General features: G+C 34.1%; 1 protein-coding gene across 1 annotated transcript in view; it reads right to left on the reverse strand.

Moving 5' to 3' along the window:
• Window positions 1–20,994, reverse strand: part of LOC124971549 (uncharacterized) — a 74,943-nt gene that overhangs the window by 3,876 nt on the left and 50,073 nt on the right. Inside the window, exon 3 of the mRNA XM_047535265.1 lies at window positions 11,329–11,388. Within this exon, the coding sequence (XP_047391221.1) occupies window positions 11,329–11,388 (60 nt within the window). The remainder of the gene's footprint in view (window positions 1–11,328; window positions 11,389–20,994) is intronic.

The following is a 20,994-nucleotide window of genomic DNA, read 5'->3' on the forward strand; positions in this document are numbered from 1 at the left end:
CTCTTAATTTTTTATTTCTTGTACTTTAGGAGTCCTGTTCAGGAAGTGAGTTCCTGTCCCAATATGTTGAAGTGTTGCGCCTATATTTTCTTCTAGTATGTGTAGGATTTCTGGTCTAAATTCCTAGGTCTTTTGATCCACTTAGAGTCAATTTGTGTTGTGCTAGAGATTTTGAGGAACAAGACAATTGACACATTTTTCCTAACTCAATAAGGGCCATTATAATAGATAAGCAAAAGTCTCTTTTTTGTTGCACTGTCCTCACATTATACATTCCCTTCATCACACTTACTAAGGACATGCAGAAGTTCTCCATTGTTTTGTAAATATTTGTGTTCTTTTTCACCTTATAACCTTCACACAGTGGTTCTCTTTGCACCCACTTCTATTCCCACTCTCAAGTACTGACACCATTTTACAAATTCCTACTGAACATTTGCTCCTACTCGCATTAATTAAAATGTGTATTTTTCTTGGAAATCTTTTATCTCCAGAGTAGATTAGCTCCTCTACTATATATATATGTACATATATACATATATATATACATATATATACATATATTCATTTATACACCTATATATGTGTGTGTGTGTGTAGCTCTCCCCTTCATTTTAGACAAGTGTTGAATTTGCAAGAATTTGTTAAATGACTATATTTCTTTTATTCTTTTAAATTTGGCACCAGGAATTGAACCCAGGGGCACTTAACCACTAAGTCACATTCCCAGCCCTTTTTTATATTTTATTTAGAGACAGAGTCTTGTTATGTTGCTTAGGGCCTCACTAAGTTGCTGAGGCTGCCTTTGAACTCACAATCCTTTTGCCTCAGCCTCCCAAGCTGCTGGGATTGCAAGCATGAGCCACCACACCTGCTCAAATGATTCTATTTCTTAATGGAGTTTTATTTTATAAGGAATATCTCTAGTGCTTACAGTAGAAAACACACATAGTAGCTGTTGATAGCTGTTGAATGGGAGAATACATGAATGAGTGCATGAAAAAGAATAGTCTACTCATTATGAAAATTTAAGGAGAGGAAATATGTCAGGTAAAGGGAATGACATGAGACCTGAGAAAAAATTATAGACAGAAGGCAAAACAATAAGCAAATAACAGGAGATGTTTGGAAACCATCTACTAGCAAAAATTGCCTACAGCATTGGATTTTCATTAGAAAAATGGTAATACTTAAGGTGAAATTTAGAATAAGGGACAGTCTGCATGATCTTGAAAGTTGTGGTAAGCCATCTAAATTTGTTATTTAGTTTTGAAAGTAAGAGGGGGACACATCATACATTTGAGCTAGTGAGTGACATGATTCAGTTTTAAAGTTAGGAAAAAATATTGGGAACATTTCAGAGTAGTGGTACTTTTACTGTGTCTTTCACTTCTTCATGACTCATATTATACCCAGGTTATAGACGGTAAGAAGAGGCCATGGCATTAATCACAATTAATGTTACTTCTGCTAATTATAACTAACATTCATTGAGCAGTACTTAGCACTATTTTGTGAGCTGTACTTTCATGAGAAAATTTAATTTTTAAAATGTGCAATCTATTATTATCCTTATATTCCAGATAAGGAAACTGAGGTTCTGAGAGATTATATAACTAGTCCAAGATAAACAGAAGATGTGATGGCCTGTTGAAATTTCTTGCTCCTTTTGTTGAATTTTTTCATTTTCATTGGCATACCATCTTTGTTTATATTTATGGAGGAAAGCATTATAATCCAAGGCATATATGCAATGTGTAATGAGCAAATCAGAGTAATTAGCTTTTCCGTGTCCTTAAATATTTATCATTTCTATGTGTTGAAAAAATTTAGACTCTTATTTTCTAGGGAAAATCACATTAAGTAAATACTAATGTTATTTGACAGATAGAGAGTAAGCTTTATCCTTGGAATGGGTAGTTACAACTTTTCTGCTCTTCCAGAATAATTGACACTTTCTAATTTACCTATGAACCCATTAATTTGTTCTAGAATGCAAACATATTGGTAGTGCAGGTTTATTTATTGTTTTTTTTTAATGCCTGCATTTTTTTCTTGACAACTACTTGGACATATATTAAGGAATACTAAGCATAGCTTGTACTTCTTTCTTATAATCCACAATTACTGTGATGTGCCTAAGCAATACACAGTCCTGATTGAATATCAATGATTAATTACATGTTTATTTCTAATTAGTTTTATTTAATAATCAAGGCATTATATTCACTTGCAAAAATATTTTTTATATTGATATTCCCAAAATATCTCAGATGTATGCGTCTCTGCTGTGTGTTTATGTTAAAGAATTGAATTGATTTGACAAATACTGGGTTAAATGAAAATGAATCCGATTTCTGTATAGCATAACTTCTCAGAAATGCTGATAAGAATTTAGAAAATCCAAGAAAAGACTGTAAAGTTTGTGTAGAACATTGGTGATCTTTGAGGAAATATTTTCAGGAAATCAGTGAGGATAAAAACAAACAAATGGATAGAGAAATAAATAGAACCAATAAGATAGTATGATTCAGAGAAATAACTGAAAAGAGAAATAGTGTTTTGTTGTTGCAGATGTGGATGTTGCTGGTGTTGTTTTAAGACTTTGGAGACTAACACATTTGAAAAAAGTGCTACTTAAGGAGAGACTAAAAACAGTGGGTTTGTGGGCAAGCAGACAGATAATTGGTGGGAAAAAAGCTAGTAAGTAATATTAGGAATGTGGTTGTGTTGGTCAGCTTTCCATTATTGTAACAAACACCTGAGGATATAAACTTAGAGGAGGAAAGATTTATTTTGGCTCATGGGTTCAGTGGTTACAATCCATGGTCAGACAGCTCCACTGCAGAAACATCATGGCAGAAGAGTGCAGTAGAGCAAAGCTGCTCACCCTATGGCAACCAGGAAATAGAGAAAGAAGGGAAGAAGGACAAGATATAGTCCCCAAATAGGTCCCACCTTCTTGCAGTTTCCATCATTTCTTAATAATACCATTAAATGATTAATCCATTGAGGAGATAAGAGCCCTCATGATCCAGTTACTTCCCCCAAAACCTTGCCTCTGAACCCTGTTGCATCAGAGATCATGCTTCCAACACACGAGCCCTGTTGGGACATTCCAAATCCAAGCCATAATGATGGTCAAGAACACCCAAGAAGGAGTGGAAGTCAAGCTTTTAAAAGCATAATAATAGCTAACTCTTATTTACTAATTATTATATGACAATTATTATGTGAAGAAATGATTAGGTAGCATTTCATCTCTATGTATCATCTCATTTTATATTCATTGCATCTTTAATGAAGTAGTGTGCCAGTGGAGTCTTTTGTCAAGCAGATACAGTGATGGAGTTAGCCGTTCAAAAAGTTTATTCAGAGATAGGTTTGTGAAATATCAAGTGGGGAACAGTAGGATCTGGCAATGAAAGGTTTCAGAATATAATACCGATTGTAATACAGACATGAGACCTGTCAAAGGAACTGAAGATAGGGGCGGAAGCAAGGTTGTCTAGTTCCCAGTGTCTCACCATACTTACTCATTGACTGGAGGCTGTTCACAAAGGATGTGTCCTCACCTAAAAATCTGAGGCAAATCTTCAAGACAGTAACAGCTGGAAATTCTCAGCAAAATATACTCCTTCTAGTTGAACAACTTTTTTTCTTGAAAGGAGATACAAGCCAGGCACTTTCATGGCTGCTATAGTTTTTAACTTTCATGTCTGTTATAGCTAAATACAATTATTATCTTCATTTCTCACATCAGGACAGTGAAGATTAGGCCTGTTAAAGTTTGTGTAAGATCACAAATCAGGTAAGACACAGAGCTAGAATTCAAACTGAGATGTCTGCCTAGAATCTTGGCACTTAAATTGCTTTACATTAAAATCAGCAGAAAGGCAAGAGAGAATAGGTGGAGGTACAAAATTACTAAAATATAAAAAGGAAGTAATTATATTTACATTTTACAACCTTCACTTGCTCAGTGAAGTTATGAAGTCATCTACTTGGAGAGGGAGATAAGCAAAGAATTCTTGAACAAAATGGAAATGGTTTGTCACAGTCCAATGACAAAAAAAATTTCAAACATTGTTAGCACATTTCATTATATTTTTTGTGATAATTGAGTTTAACATTTGACTTTTAAAAATTGTGAATAGAGACTCAAAGATTAAAATTGGGGGACAAATTCCCATTACGTCTTTCCTAAGTAATGATGCAGTTCTCCATTTCACCCATGCCATGGCAAAGATTCAGTCTTTAGTTTCTATTCTCAAAGGACACAGTAAATCCAACTCTTTTCTTACCTAGTAATTTCTAACAGAAATCACAGAATTCTAAATAACTAAAGTGCTATACTCCCATAACAGGAGAAATGCAAGTTGAATGGTATAGGGTAGCTCTATTTAGTGTATATCTAGGGCACTTTAGTTCCTGAAAGATATAGTAGACAAACTTATTCCTATTTTTTTAAGTATAGCTGAAAACCCTGCACATTAAAATAAAATAAATATAAGAAGACTGAAATGTGAAGAAAAAAAGCAGATCATCTAGGAACATTCATAATAAATGACCTGGCAGTGAGTTCCTTAGTTTTTTGTTTTTGTTTTTTTGTTGTTGTTGTTGTTTGTTTTGTTTTTTTTCAGTACTGGGGATTGAACTACTCAGGGACACTCAACCACTGGGTCACATCCGCAGCCCTGTTTTGTATTTTATTTAGAGACAGGGTCTCACTGAGTGGCTTAGAGCCTCACTGTTGCTCAGACCTGGCTTTAAACTTGTGATCCTCCTGCCTCAGCCTCTGGAGCTGCTGGGATTACAGGTGAGCAGCCACTGCACCTGGCTCCCTTGGTTTTTTATTAACTTGTGTATTTCAGACAAGCTGGAAAACAAGAAATGACAGTGGACATTGACCAAAACGAACCTACCTTCTTTATTCAAAGAATCAGAAAAAGGGCTCCCTACAAAGACATAAAACTGTAAGAGAATAAATGTTCCAGGCAAACAACACAGAAAAACTGTGACTTTGCTCCCAACCACAGCAACAAGGACTGAGAGAGGAGTCTAGATTTTCAACCTTGCAGAGCTGTAGTGAGATATCATAAGACCCTATTGGGATAAGAGAAAGCTGAGGAAGTTGGGGCTTTTGTTTCAAGAAATAATAAAGACATCCCCTATTATGGTTTCACTGGAGACCAAGGAACTTTATCCCCACTCAGCAGCAGCAAACATTCTTCCTCTTCAACAGAGACTGAGTGGGGGAACATGAATTGCCACTCTGGTCTGACAATTGTGAGGTAGTATTGCCACTTCTACTATCAATTATCACAAAAGTGTCAGAAAATCAGCAAAAACAGGTTTAAATAAGATTCACAGTATCTTACCTTACTAACCAAAATGTCCAAATTTCAATAGCAAATCACTCATTGTCATAATAATAACCAGGAAGATATCATACTGAATGAAAGAGATAATAAGTATCAGCAATGTAATGACAAAAATGCTAGATTTATCAGACAGATATTTTAAAGTAACTATAAGAAAATGTTTTGATAAGCAATTATGAACACACTTGAAATAAGTTGAAAAATAGAAAGTCTCGTTAATGAAATACAGCAAATAAAGAGGGATGAAGTGGAAATTTTAGAACTAAAAAGGACATTGCCAAAATAAAAAACTGAGTGGGTGCACTCAACAAAAGAATAGAGAAGACAGAGGAAACGATAATAATAAACCTTGAAGACAGAAGAAATAGAAGTTACCCAGTGTGAAAATGGAGAGAAAATTGCCTGAGAAAAAAATTAAAGCTACCTTGGGGATTTGTGGGACTATAATAAAGGTCTAACAATCTTGTTGTTGGAGTTCCAGAAAAGAGTAGAGGAGAGTGAGACTGTAATAGTACTTGAAGAAATAATGACTGAATACTTCCCTAAGTGACAAAAACCACAACTTTACATATTTAAGAATCTGTGTGAAACACAAACAGGCTAAAGGCATAGAATTCATGCCAAGACCTTTATAGACAATTTTTTGAAAACTTAAGTAAAAAAAATGTTTAAGGCAGTGAGAGAGAAAAAATACTTTACCAATAGAGAAGAAATAATTTGAATAAAAGTTGATCACTTATCTAAAATCCTGGAGGTCAAAGGAAGAGGCACACATTTTTTTAATTCCTGAAAGAAAAAGACTGTCAAGTCAGAATTCTAGGTTCAGTGAATATATTCTTCAGAAATCAAATAAAAATAAAGATATTAAAAGATGAAGTTTCAGGGAAGGCACCAGGAACTCTTACCTCCCAGCTAAGCTATTGGTGGAAGCCTACTAGAGACCCAAAACTTTCACCAATGAGGAACCTTGGTCTCATGGATGTCAATAGATATTGAGTTGGGAATTTAGAGTCTCACACTCATTGAATAGAAATAAGGTAGAAGCTCTAGAAGCTCCTTGTCCCCTCCAGAGGAGTATAACAGGAAATCAGGTATATACCAACCGAGTAAGTAAGACCCAGACTCTCATAATTTTCAAAAGTTTCAATTGGAAATTATTAATCAGAAACCATGGTAACTGGTGGAAATGGCAGAGTATAATTCAAAAGGTGAAAGAAAAGAACTTCAACATCAAACTCTATAACCAATAGAAATAACCCTAAATAATGAAAAGATATTCTTAAATGAAAGAGAGAAGTGAGGAAAATGCTCTCATCAGAAAAAAAAAATAAAACAATATAAAACTTCATACCACCAGGAAGGACTCTTCTCTTGAATTTTACGAATTATTTCATGATTGAAGCAAACATTATACCACTGTCAGATGTGGCTCCAAATGCATAGAGATGAAATATTTAATATAATTATATTACAAATAGGAGAGGGCAATAGAACATAAAGGGAGGTAAGGCTTCTATACAGATAAAAGTTTTAAATGTATAAAAGAATGAGATTGTGACAAGTTATGACTATATAATATATTTTGAGCAGCCTAAGTAAACCATACAAAAAGATATACTAAAAAGCACAAACTCAAAATGTAATCTAAAATGCTCCTACAGGCCTGGAGTTGTGACTCAGCAGTAGAGAGCTTGCCTGGCACATGTGAAATACTGGATTTGATCCTCAGTACCATATAAAAAATAAATAAATAATTTCGTGCTTTTAAAAATAATAATAAAATGCTCCTACAACCTACCTGAAGGCATGGAGAACAAAATGGAAAAGAATAAACAAGGTAGCCACAATATATCAATAATTCTATTCAGTGTAAATGACCTAAATACACCAATTAGAAGACATTAACAGAGAAGATTTTAAAAGAGCACCATTAGCTGATTTTTACAGTAAACTCACTTCATATATAATGATACAGGCAAGTAAAGATTTAAAGGATAGAAAAAGATATACCATGCAAATATTAACCCAAAGAATGCAAGAATGGCTTTATTGATATCAGATACAGCAGACTTCAGAGCAAGGAAAATTACCAGAGATAGAATGGAACATTACATAGTGATAAAAGGATCAATAGACCCAAAAGACAGTAATCATCAGTGTGTATTAACTAAACAATAAACCTACAATTGTACAAGTCAAAAAATGATAGAGCTGAAAAAGAAAAAGAAAAATCCCCAGTAGTGGCTGCAACAAAGCCTCTCTCAACAATTGATGAACCAATTAGACTGGAATTCAGCAAAGATATGGAAAAATTCAAAAGCATCATTAAACAACAGGATCAAATAGATGTTTATAGAACACTCCAATCAACAGCAATATTCAAGGTTTTGTAGTACCCACATACCAGATGTGTCTTGGTATAGATATCCTGAGACATTAAAAACTTCAACAAATTTAAATAATGGATATCTGACCAGAATAGAAGCAAACTAAAAATCAGTAACAAAAAATAGTAGGAAAGTCTCCCAAACACTCAGAAACTACCAATCATGTGTGAAAGAGAAAGTCCAGAAAATGAAACAATAATAGTGATACACAGAGCTGATTCAAAAGAAAAACACATTATATCAAATTTTGTGATATACAACTGGAGTAGTGCTGAGAAGGAGATTTAAAGCATTAAATGGATCTCTTACAAAAGAGAGAGATTTTTCAAATCAATAATATGTGCTCCCACCTCAAGAACCTAGAACAAAATGGCAAAGTAAATCCAAATCAAGCAGAAGGAAGGAAAAATAAAGGTAAGAGCATAAATTGCTGGAACCGAAAACATTGAAACAGTCATGAAAAGATATGAAATGATGAATTCATTCTTTGCAAAGGTCATAAAATTGGCAAAATCCTAGCAAAATTAATCAAGAAAAATGGGAAGATCTAAATCACTAGCATAGGCTATGAAACGTGAGATATCACCACAGACACTGTAAACATCAAAATAATAAAAAATAAATATTATGAACACTTAAATTTAGCAAATTAGATAAAATGGATATTTCTCAAAAAAGCACAAAATGCTACAATTGACCCAATATGAACAGATAATTTGAATAACCATAGAGTAAGAAAATTGAATTTGTAGTTTCAAAGAGTCACAAAAACTAAATCTCCTATCAAAGATGGTTTTACTATAGAATTTTACTAAGCATTTAAAAATGAATTAACATGAATTCTACATTAATTAATTTGATAACAAGACAAGATAAAGAATGAAAAAGAATATAACAGTCCAATATCCCTCCTAAATATAGATGAAAAAAACTTGATAAAATATTAGTATGTAAAATTTAAAAATAAATAAAAATAATTAATACCATGATCTAATGGAGTTTATTTCAGTGATAAAAGTCTGATCTGATATTTGAAAATTAATCAAAATCATCCACCATAAAACAGGATAATTAATAAAAATTCCAGAATCATCTTAATTAATGCAGAGAAAGCATTTTGGAAAAAAATCAGCATTCATTCATGATAAAAATTCTCAGCAAAGTAGGAAAAGTGAAGAACTTATTTTACTAGATAAAAGACTACAAAAACTCAATGGCTAACATGTTTCTTGCTGCAATGAAAGACTGTACACTTTTCTACTGAGATTAGGAAACGCCAAGAATACTCACTCTTGTCATTCTCTTCAACATAGTGCATGGAGTTCTAGCCAGTACAATAAAGCAAAAAAAGGAAATAAATGACTTACAGATTGGAAAGGAAGAAATTAAATAACGTTTTTGTACAGGTGACATGATTGCTTAGAAAATTCCAGGGAATCTCCAAAAACAAACAAACCCAAAAAAACAACTACAAAAAGAAAAAATTATAAGTGAATTTATACAGATCTCAGAATATGAATTTAATATACAGGAATGGGGGTGTAATTCAGTAGGAGAGCACAAACCTAACATGTATGTGGGCCCGGTTCATTTTCCAGCAACGCACACACACACAAACACAAAAGTTTAATATAAAAAATAAGTTTTGATTCTATATAATATCAATCAAAGTGTACATAGAAATTAAAAATACAATTCTATTTAAAGCCATTCAAATAAAGAAAGAGAAATTCTTAGTTTTAAATCTGACAAAACTTGTACAAGATTTGTATAATAAAATCTAAAAAATTGTGAAAGAAATCAAAGGAGATTTACATAAATGGAGACATACACTGTGATCATTGATTGGAAGACTTGACACAACGTATTCTCCCCAAATTGAGATATAGGTTGAAGATGATTCCTACCAAAATCACAGCAAGATAATTTGTTGTTTTTTTTGGGGGGGTTAGTATTAAGGATTGAACTCAGGGGAACTTAACCACTGAGCCAAGTTCCCAAATCTATTTTGTATTTTTAGAGACAGGGTCTCACTGAGTTGCTTAGTGCCTCACTTTTGCTGAGGTTGGCTTTGAACTTGCAATCCTCCTGCCTCAGATTCCCGAGCCACTGGAATTACAGGTGTGTGCCACTGCATCCAACTAAAATTTTTCAAAAAATAATAATAAAGTGGCTTTCAATCCATTTACTGATTTTCCTGTTATCTTTCTGTTAGGCATTTCAAGACTAATTATATAGCTCTAGCAAAGAGGAGTGTATGATATTAATGGAGGAATAGATGAATAAATCAGTGTAACAGAAGAAGGCACCAGAAGTAGTTCATATAAGAATGGTCAACTGAGTTTTAGAAAAGGTACAAATACAGTGCAATGCAACAAAGATAATCTTTTAAAAAATCATGCCAGAGCTGGGGTTGCAGCTTAGGGACAGAGTTTTTTACTTGCATGTATGAGGTACTGGATTCAATTCTTAGTACCTCATAAAAAATAAATAAAATAAAAGCATGCTGTCCATCTACAAATAAAAAAAAATTTAAATGATGCTAGAACAACGGTTTAAAAAAGTGAAGCACAATCTCACTCTCATTCCTTAAACAAAATTTAACTCAAAATGGACCACAGACTCCAATGCTAAATGTAAAATTATAAAGATTTAGAAAAGAAATATGAGGGAATCTTTGAGATTTAAGGCCAGAATTTGTAGACTTGACATCAGAATCATAACTCATTAAAAATACTGATAAGTTGAAATTCATTAAACTAAAATCTACTGTTATGTGAAAAATCATATTAAAAGGCTAAAAAGGAAACATACAGTCTGGGAGAAAGCATTGCAACCATGTATCTGACAAATGATATGTGTTAGACTATCTAAAGAATTCCCAACTATAAAACAAACGAACAAGCAAACAAACAAAAACCTGTCCATTTAGAAAATGGGGAAAAGAAGTGAAGAGACATATTAGCAAACACGATATTCAAATGGCGAATAGCACATATTAATCAGTAGGGAAATGAAAGTAAAAACCACAATGAGATATCACTGCACATTGATCAAAATGGCTGAATCAAAAATTTTGAAAGCAACAGATGCAAGAAATGCAGAGAACTTGCATCTCTCATATGTTGCTGATGGAAATATAAAAGATACAATCCCTCTGGAAAACAGATTGGCATTTTCTTAAAAAAATTAAACATGTAACTGCCATATGAACCAGTAATTGCACTCTTGGGCATTTATGCCAGAAAAATTAATCACATAAATACCTTTACGCAATATTCATACCAACTTTATTTTTAATAATAAAAGAACTTGGAATAACCCAGGTGTCTTTCAATAGAAACCACAGGGACCTTATTTTGAATTATTTTATGAGATTCTCATCTTTGTTAACAACATAAGAGATAATAAGGGATCACAGAAAAGGAGAAAAGGACCAGAGAAAACAGGTGAATGAATGTTACGTATACACTAAATCTGCTCTACAACTTTGCAAACTCTTTGCATTTGCAAACTCTTTGCTGAATAACTCAAAACCAAGTTTAAGAAACCCTTACCTTCTGAAGAGAGAGACGATTCAAGAGGTATAATTGTGCTGCAGTAAAGTATAAGTGAAACTAAAGCAGTAAAGTGCAATGACGTCAGAAAGCCTGTGATTAATGACCTTGCTTTTCTGGTTTAATCCAATTACAGTTTCACCAGAGAGTGTTACCAAAAAGTAGTAATTATCATTGAGCACATAGTCTGTGGTAATTACAACTTGATCAAACAATGGCAACTGCCCTCTAAAATCTTTTATAAGTCTATTAATGCAAGTATATGCACAGAGACTTGTGGTTAAATAACGAAAATATTCTTTAACCATTCAACTGCTTTCTTTTGTTGTGGGCATGTTGATTATAAAGCATCCGATTCCTAGGAGATCAAATAAAGACCCTCATTTAAAATGCTTAGACATTTCTTTTTCTACCTCTTTTTATTTATTCAAAGCAACAAATAACACCCTGCTTACCAAAGTGCTAGCTAAAAAGGGAGGCAGAACATTAGTCAGTGTTTATGTGCTTTCACAGAATTGAAGGATTACAGAACTGGAGCTCAGAGGGAGCTGGGAGCATTTTCACCATGTCAGTCTGCTCAGAGAAGCTTTCAGGAGAGGTAAACTACATACAACTGAGCACACTGGCACCACAACTAAGGAGATGTTCCATTCATAATATACCCATCAAAGATTATCTATGACAACAATTTCATGGTATACAGAAGTAAAGTGTCTTGAAGAATGACTACTATTGTGTAATTCACAGAAGTACCATGTAAGATGATAGTGATTCTAGCATAAGAGGTGATTTTTTTGGTTTTTTTGGAAGAAAATTATCCATTGGGACCTGGTTTGGAATATACGGGGAGGATCACATGTTTTAGGTATTAGTTTACTTGGCTTAGTATGGCTTGTATATCTGTCTCATGGACAGGTCAAGCAGGGCATCTTAATTAATAAGTACCCAAATATATCAGAGCAAGATCTACAATAGAAGATTACTGCTAAAGGAAGAAAGAGGAATAGAGGAGGGCCTCAGAATCAATAGATGCCTCTCACACCACCTTTGCAGATTATTTTAGAAAATCTACCTGTTAAATGAGGAATCTTCTATTTAAATGATGTTCTTTCTACTACTTAGACACTTTAATATTATGGTTTGACTGCTCTCACTTGATCCGTCTCTTGTCCTTACAGAACAGCAGATTCTTTGTCACTTAGTCCATATTTGTGAGCATTTACAGTGATCCTGGTATTGGAATAGAGGGACCATGAAGTACATCTTAAAGATTCAAATATGGGTTCACTGGGCTCTTACATTATTCTTATTTCATATTCCAGCACCATCTCTTCAGGGTCCTTATTGAAATATCTCTGCTCTGAGGCAGGGGGAAAGGACATAGAATGATATGTACTTTAGAGATGGAGGTCTAAAAAAGTAAATGGCCCTCATATTGGCGGCTCCTATTTCTCTTTCAAGTTGAAAATGACATGTAAAGTTTATTAATTGTTGACCCTAGGCAAATTATTTCATTTAATTGCACCTCAGTTTCCTCAGACATGAGGATAATGCCAATCTAGTAGGGTTATTTGAAGAAATTAAATAAAATAATTGAAATAAACCATATGGTATTGCATTAAATAGGCATTCTCTACATTGTGATTTTCATTATCAGTCATTACTTAGCATCATGAGGACCTTTCCTGAGAAAGAAGACTGAGGGTACATGATTCACAGAGACTATTAAGGTTTTCAGTCACTGAGAAGAATGTAAGTAAAAGAATATTTATGTTGAGAATTTAGATGTATAAATATACATATACTTACATGCAATCATATATAATATATACAAATATACAATCTTACAAGCACATACACATGAGCATATATTACTGAATCATCCTTGTTCTATGATATTTCTCTAGCAGTACTACATTGCTCAAGACCAGGAACAGAAAAATATTATTGGATTAATCTTTTCATATATCCCCTCTCTCATTATCAATTGCCAAAAATATTCATACTGGAAAGAGCAAAAGACAAAGAAGGTACCGTTTAGAAACAATCAAAACTGGTCTTAGTGTTCAAAGACCTTTATCAATTATTAGCTGGCTGCACTTCAAGAAGTCACTTAACATTTCTGAGTTTAGTGTCCTCATTTTGTGTAATAAGAATTAAAAATTAAACTCATAGTGTTACTATAAGGACTTAATGAGATAATGAATTCTGTCATTTATTCTGTGTTAGCTGATGTACAAAGATTGTTTCATTTAAGCCTCACACATGCCTATGAAATAAAAACCTGTCATCATTCCTATATACATATTAGAAAATGTATGCTCAGAGAGGTTAAGCACAGCCTGTAGATCACTAAGTGCATCCTTCATGATTCATAAATATATTGAATGATTTTTTTAAGGTTACAACAGCTCAAACAGAACAAATTATTTGTGGAAAAAAGTAAAGTTAGAGATATTTACAATGTCTGCTACTATTTTGATTTTATTGTAATTTTATAGCTCACTCTGATCTCTACTGGAACATTTAATCATTTCTATTAAATGATTGTTTTAAGTATAATTTGATCTATTTAAAAATTCTGAAACCATTTAGCCATTTAGGGTTTTAAATTCAAAGAAGTAATTCTGAGGTTCACTCTTTGGTATAAAAATGATTATTTCATATGGAAGAGTTTATAGAAGTTTTAGAATCTATGAAGCTTTTAAGTTGAACATTAACTTGACTCTTCCTTGGTGCCCTGCTCTTCCTTAGTCCATTGTGCTTAACATGCTTAGAAAACATACATTTACTTATATTTCTTAAACTTTTTTAAGCATTTTATTTGTATTAGTTTCACTAATACTTGCAGCAATAGCATAGTGGCAGGTTGGATTTTTATTCCAATTTTATAGTAGAGGAAATGAAGCATGTTAATTCACCCAGGGTGACTTAGGTAGTAAATGGTCAGCCAGTAATTGAAGTCAAGCTATCTAGCTCCAACCTAGACCCTCTTAACTGCTGCATTATACTTCTTCAGAAATTGACTTTTTTTTTTTGTACCAGGGATTGAACACAGGGGGTTAACCACTGTACCACACCCCTAGTCCTTTTTATTTTATGTTTAGAGATAGGGTCTTGCTAAGTTGCTTAGAGCCTTGCTAAGTTATTGAGGCCAGCTTGGAACTTGCAATCCTCCTGCCTCAGTCTCCTAAATTGCTGGGATTACAGACATATGCCTCTGTACCTGGCACAAATTGACTTTTTAAATAAGTCAATTTAAATAAGCTTTTCTTTTGTTTTAAGAAGACTCCAACCTTGACAGATGCAAATATATTTAGAGTTCCTAAACTGTGAAGGGATTAGAAGAATACATCAGTTCTAATTCGTGATTCCATTTAGTGATTTCCTATATGTGTTTATGTAAGGTGACTCATTTCCACAAAAATCTTGTTCAAGCACTTTTATTAAATTGCTTTAAAGAGTTACCATTTTGAGTGCTCGATTTTCTAGAAAATGAAGATTTTTAGAACAGGTTTTCATTTCTGACTGCACATTAGAATCACCTGAAAAGCTTTCAAAAATACAAAGTTCTTGGCCCAGTCCCCAGAAATTCTAATTTAATAGGTCTGGGATGAAGCCCAGAAAGAAGTATTTTTTTAAAAGCTCCCAAGGTAATTGGAATATGTAACCAGGAATTGAAAACACTGGATTTGGAGCTTTACCTCATCTCGGAAGACAGTGATCTGGAACACAAGTGAACACAATCTGTTTGGAGACAAGACTGGTCAGTTGATCATTCATAATATTCAGTGTGTTAAGTTGTTTATATGTTCAACTTCCTCAAAATGTAAACAAACAAAAACTGAAGTAGAAGCTTTCACAGAAGGACAAAATTTTAATATTCTCATTCTTAGGCACAGACAATGCCAGCTCTTAATCAATGTTTCCATTCTCTCTCTCACTCTCTCTCATTGCCTCCCTCTCTTTCTCTCTCAGGACTTCATTTATCCTTCATAATCCACTCAATTTTCCCCTATTGTTGTTTTCTGGTGTGGTGAGTCAAATGGTGTCTCCCCAAAATAAATGTTCATGTTGAGATCTCTGAAACCTGTAAATATAACCTTATTTGGATAAAGGGTATTTGTAGATCTAATTCAGTTAAGACTGTTAGGATGAGATTATCTAGGATTATTCAAATATATCCTAAAGTCAAAGAAAAGTGTTTTATGAAATAATGATGAGAAGGCACAAACACACAGAGAAGTTGATTTAAAGAGAGATATGATTATTAGCCATGGAAAATAGAAACTACCGGAACTTCAAAAGACAAAGAATGAATTCTCTCTTAGAGCCTCAGAGAATGCACTCCTGCTGATACCTTGATTTTATATATAACTATTGTTAGTTTTTTTCTAGTCTCATTTTTTTTTCTTTTTAATTTTTATGGTCACCTTAGGAAACTAAGAAAATTGGGTTTTACTATAAAAACACCTAAAACTTTGGTAATGACTTTGGAATTAAATAATGGGTAGAGGATGGGAGAATATTGAGAAGCATAATAGAAAATGTCTAGAAAACATCTGGAAGAGACTTGATAGAAATATGATGTTAAAGGCAATTCTGGTGAGAGATTAGGAAAAGATGAGGAACATGGTAGAGAAATCTTCTATCATCTGAGAGAAAACATGCTGTTATGAAAAAAATGTTGGTAGAAATATGAGCATGAAGGGAGCTACTAAAGAGAACTCAGAGGAAAATGAGGGACACATTTTTAGAAACTAAGGAAAGGTGATCATTGTTATGTAGTGGTAGAAAATTTATATGAATTGTGTTTTATAGTCCTCGTAAAGCAGGACTTCAATCAAAGAAGTTTATATTTAGCTGAAATTTTCAAGCAGAATGTTGAAGGTGAAGGTTACTTATAATAAAATGTTAGAGTTAAGTAATAATTTGGGAAAGGTACTATTAAGCAAAAAGAACTCAAATTTGATGATTTAGAACGTTTTTGGCCCATTCAGAGAATAAAAGATGCTAAAATTAGGAAATTCACTGTTAAGCAAATGTTCTCTGGTGAAAACGCTAAGGCTATGACTAATAGATTCATTCTACATCTAAGTGGAAGCTGGAAATAGAGATGGGGTTATCCAAGAAAGACATGTTTGGGTCCTTCTTATCTTGTTGTGTAGAACTCCACAATATAGATAAGAATCCTTGAACATTTTGGAACATATCTGTATAACCACTGCTATCTTGGATTACAAGGGATGAAGGCAAGATGAAATGAGAGAAGGCTACTGCATTTCCAAAATTACACAAGCAAGTATTAGGCTTATAGAGTTACTTGGAAGCAAACGTGTACTACTGTTTAAGGAAAAGGAAGACTGATTTATACACACAGACACAGAGGCAGGAAAAGTCAAACATATGAGTGTAGACATGGCCCACATAAGCAACAGGGCCCAAGGGATGCAATAGTGAACAATAGAGGATTTTTCTCAGTCCTTGGAATTTCTTGAAATTAGTCCTGATGAATTTCCAACTTGCTTGAACCAGTGACTTCTTTATTGCTCCTCTTTCTTACTTTTTTTTTCTCTTTCTTACTTTTGAAATGGGAATGTCTGTAACTGTTATCCTAAGCCTACCTATTCCATCAGTTAATCTGGAGAGCAGATAACATGCATTTTAGTTTCACAGGTCCACGGACAGACATTCTAAACTACAATGAGTCATACTCTGAGTTTCACCCATGACCCTTTTAGATGATTTAGGGGATGAGATTTGGAACTTTTTAACTAATAAACTAAACTAATAACTCATAACTCATAACTTTGGATTTATAGTTGGTCTAGTGGGTTGAGACGTTTGGGTATGTTGGGATGAAAGGAATGTATTTTGCATGTGGGACAGATAGAACTTTTTGAGAGTCAGAAGGCAGACTCCATTGGGTTGGACGGTGCCCTCTCCACAAAGATATGTTTAGTTCAAAAATCCCTGGAATCAATGAATGGGAAATATTTCAAGGATCTTTGAAGGTATCATTAAGAATTTTGACATGAAATCATCTTGGATCATCCACATAGGCTATTAATTTGATATCAAGTGCTCTTACAAGAAACAGAAAAGAACCAGGCACACAGAAGACAACGTGAGCATGGAGGAGAGACATTTGGTCACAAACTAAGGAAGGCCACAACCACCAGAAGCTGAAAAAGACAAAGAACAAATGCTTCCCTATAACTACAAAGAGGATGTAGTGATGATATCTTGATTTTGGATTTCTTGATTGCAGGATGGTAAGAGAATAAATTTCTGTTTATAAAGCAATGCCATTTATAATAATTTGTAATAATGTGTTATGGAATTCTCTGGAAGTTAATACATCAAGACTCAGTACTTCAGGTGTTTTATTCTTATTATTATTGCTCTTGTTGTTGTCGTCATTATTATGTTGCAATTGTGTTGCATTATTATGTTGCAATTATGTTGCAATCAAAGACCATTGTTATGGTTTAGATATCAGGAGTCTCCCAATGCATAAGAATTTAGAGGTGAAACGATTGGGTTATGAGAATCTTAACCTAATCAATCAGTGCATTAATCCCCTGATATGGGTTATCTGAGTAGTAACTAAAGGCTGGTAGGATGTGACTGGAGGAGGTGGGTCCCTGGGGGCCTGCCTTTGGGTATATATTTTGTGTGCTGAGCTTAGCGCTCGCTCGCTCTCTCGCTCTCTCTCTCTCTCTCTCTCTCTCTCTCTCTCTCTCTCTCTCTCTCCATCCTGGCCATGTCCTGAGCCACCTTCCTCCACCATACTCTTCTACCATGATGTTCTACTTCACCTTGAGTCCTGAGGAATGGAGTTGGTCAACTATGAACTGAGACCTCTGAAAGTGTGAACACCCAAATAAGATTTTCCTCCTTAAAATTATTCTTATCAGGTCCTTTAGTTGCAGCAGAAAATAACTGACTAAAACAACCATAGGTGAGGTTTCTCTTTCTCTACCACTCCATCTCTTTCTCCCATCAATGTCTCATAATTCCAGTTAATGTAAACTAAAATAAGGCAATCATGAAAGCTCTGACCCAGGTTTAGACCTAAAAGAATGTGGTATATTGATAATATGGAATACTGGGAGAAATCATTGCTGAGAAAATCCTAAAGAAATCTGTTTATGTATTTTTTATGATAATGAAAATCAGTGGAAAGGAAGTCATTGTATCTGTAGGAAAATACGTCTGTTTCTTTCTGTAGTCTAGTGATTAAGTGAATATGTAAAAACAATGTGAAGGCTGGGGACTAATGAGCAAATTTTAGAGATAGAATTAGATTACTACCTAATACAACTTATTGTTTATTTGCTAAGTTTTTTTATTCATTTTTATTGTAAACAAATGGGATATGTCTTGTTTCTCTGTACAAGAAGTAGAGGCATACCATTTGTGTAATCATACATTTACCTAGGGTAATAGTTTTTGATTCATTCTGTTCTTCATTTTCTTCCCCCCCCACCCCTCCCACCCCTCTTATCCCTCTATAGAGTCCTTCCTTCCTCCATTCTTTCCCCCTTCCCACCCCCCATTATGTGTCATCATCTGCTTATCAGTGAGATAATTGTCCTTTGGTTTTTTTCAGATTGGCTTATCTCACTTAGCATGATATTCTTCAATTTCATCCATTTGCCTGCAAATGCCATAATTTTATCATTCTTCATGGGTGAGTAATATTCCATTGTATATATATACCATGTTTTTTTTTTATCCATTCATTAATTGAAGAGCATCTAGGTTGGTTCAACAATCTGACTATTGTGAATTGAGCAGCTATGAACATTGTTGTGGCTGTATATCTGTAGTATGCTGATTTTAAGTCCTTTGGGTATAGGCCAAAGAATGGGATAGCTGGGTCAAATGGTGGTTCCATTCCAAGTTTTCAAAGGAATCTCCACACTGCTTTCCAGAGTGGCTGCACTAATTTGCAGCCCCACCAGCATCCTTGCCAACAACTATTGTTGCTTGTATTCTTGATAATCACCATTCTAATTGGGGTGAGATGGAATCTTAGGGTAGTTTTGATTTGCATTTCTCTTATTACTAAAGATGGTGAACATTTTTTCATATATCTGTTGATTGCTTGTAGATGTTCTGTGAAGTGTCTGTTCATTTCCTTAGCCCATTTGTCGATTGGGTTATTTGTATTCTTGGTGTAGATTTTTTTGAGTTCTTTATAGATTCTGGAAATTAGTGCTCTATCTGAAGTATGAGTGGCAAAGATTTTTTTCCCACTCTGTAGGCTCTCTCTTCACATTGCTGATAGTTTTCTTGGTTGAGAGAAAGCTATTTAGTTTGAATCTATCCCAGTTATTGATTCTTGCTTTTATTTCTGGTGCTATGGGAGTCCTGTTAAGGAAGTCTGATCCTAAGCCGACATGCTCAAGATTTGGACCTACTTTTCTTCTATAAGATGAAGGGTCTCTGGTCAGATTCCAAGGTCCTTGATCCATTTTGAGTTCATTTTTGTGCAGGGCGAGAGATAGGGGTTTAGTTTCATTCTGTTGCATATGGATTTCCAGTTTTCCCAACACCATTTGTTGAAGAGGCTATCTTTTCTCCATGGCATATTTTTGACACCTTTGTCTAGTATGAGAAAATTGTATTTATTTGGGTTTGTGTCTGTGTCCTCTATTCTGAACCATTGATACCTGTCTATTTTGGTGCCAATACAATGCCATTTTTGTTACTATTGCTTTGTAGTAGACTTCAAATTCTGGTCTTGCAATAAACCCTGTTTCACTCTTCCTGCTAAGGATTGTTTTAGCTATTCTGGGTTTCTTAATCTTCCAGATGAATTTTAGGATTGCTTGCTCTATTTCTGTAAGGTATGTCATTGGGATTTTAATTGGAATTGCATTGAATCTGCATAGCACTTTTGGTAGTATGGCCATTTTGACAATATTAATTCTGCCTATCCAAGAACATGAGAGATCTTTCCATCTTCTAAGGTTTTCTTTAATTTCTTTCTTTAGTGTTCTGTAGTTTTCATTGTAGAGTTCTTTCACCTCTTTTGTGAGATTGATTCCCAAGTATTTTTTTTTTTTTGAGGCTATTGTGAATGGGGTAGTTTTCCTAACTTTTCTTTCTGAAGATTCATCACGTATGTATAAAAATGCATTGGAATTATGAGCATTGATCTTATGTCCTGCTACTTTACTGAATTCACTTATGAGTTCTAAAAGTGGAATTTCCTGGTTCCTCTAAATCTACAATCATGTCATCAGCAAATAGGGATAGTTTGAGTTCTTGTTTTCCTATTCATATCCCTTTAATATCCTTGGTCTGTCTAATTGCTCTGGCTAGAGTTTCAAGGACAATGTTGAATAGAAGTGGTGAAAGAGGGCAACCCTGCCTTGTTCCAGTTTTTAGGGGGAATGCTTTCAGTTTTTCACCATTTAGAATGATATTGGCCATGGGCTTAGCATAGATGGCCTTTACAATTAAGGAATGTTCCCACTATCCCTATTTTTTTTTAGTGTTTTGAGCATGAAGGGATGTTGTATTTTATCAAATGCTTTTTCTGCATCTATCAAAATAATCATGTGATTCTTGACTTTAAGTCTGTTGATATGGTGAATGACATTTATTGATTTCTGAATTTTGAACCAACCTTGAATTCCTACATTTTAAAAC

This window comes from Sciurus carolinensis, chromosome X, assembly GCF_902686445.1.
Source record: "Sciurus carolinensis chromosome X, mSciCar1.2, whole genome shotgun sequence".
NCBI lineage: Eukaryota > Metazoa > Chordata > Mammalia > Rodentia > Sciuridae > Sciurus > Sciurus carolinensis.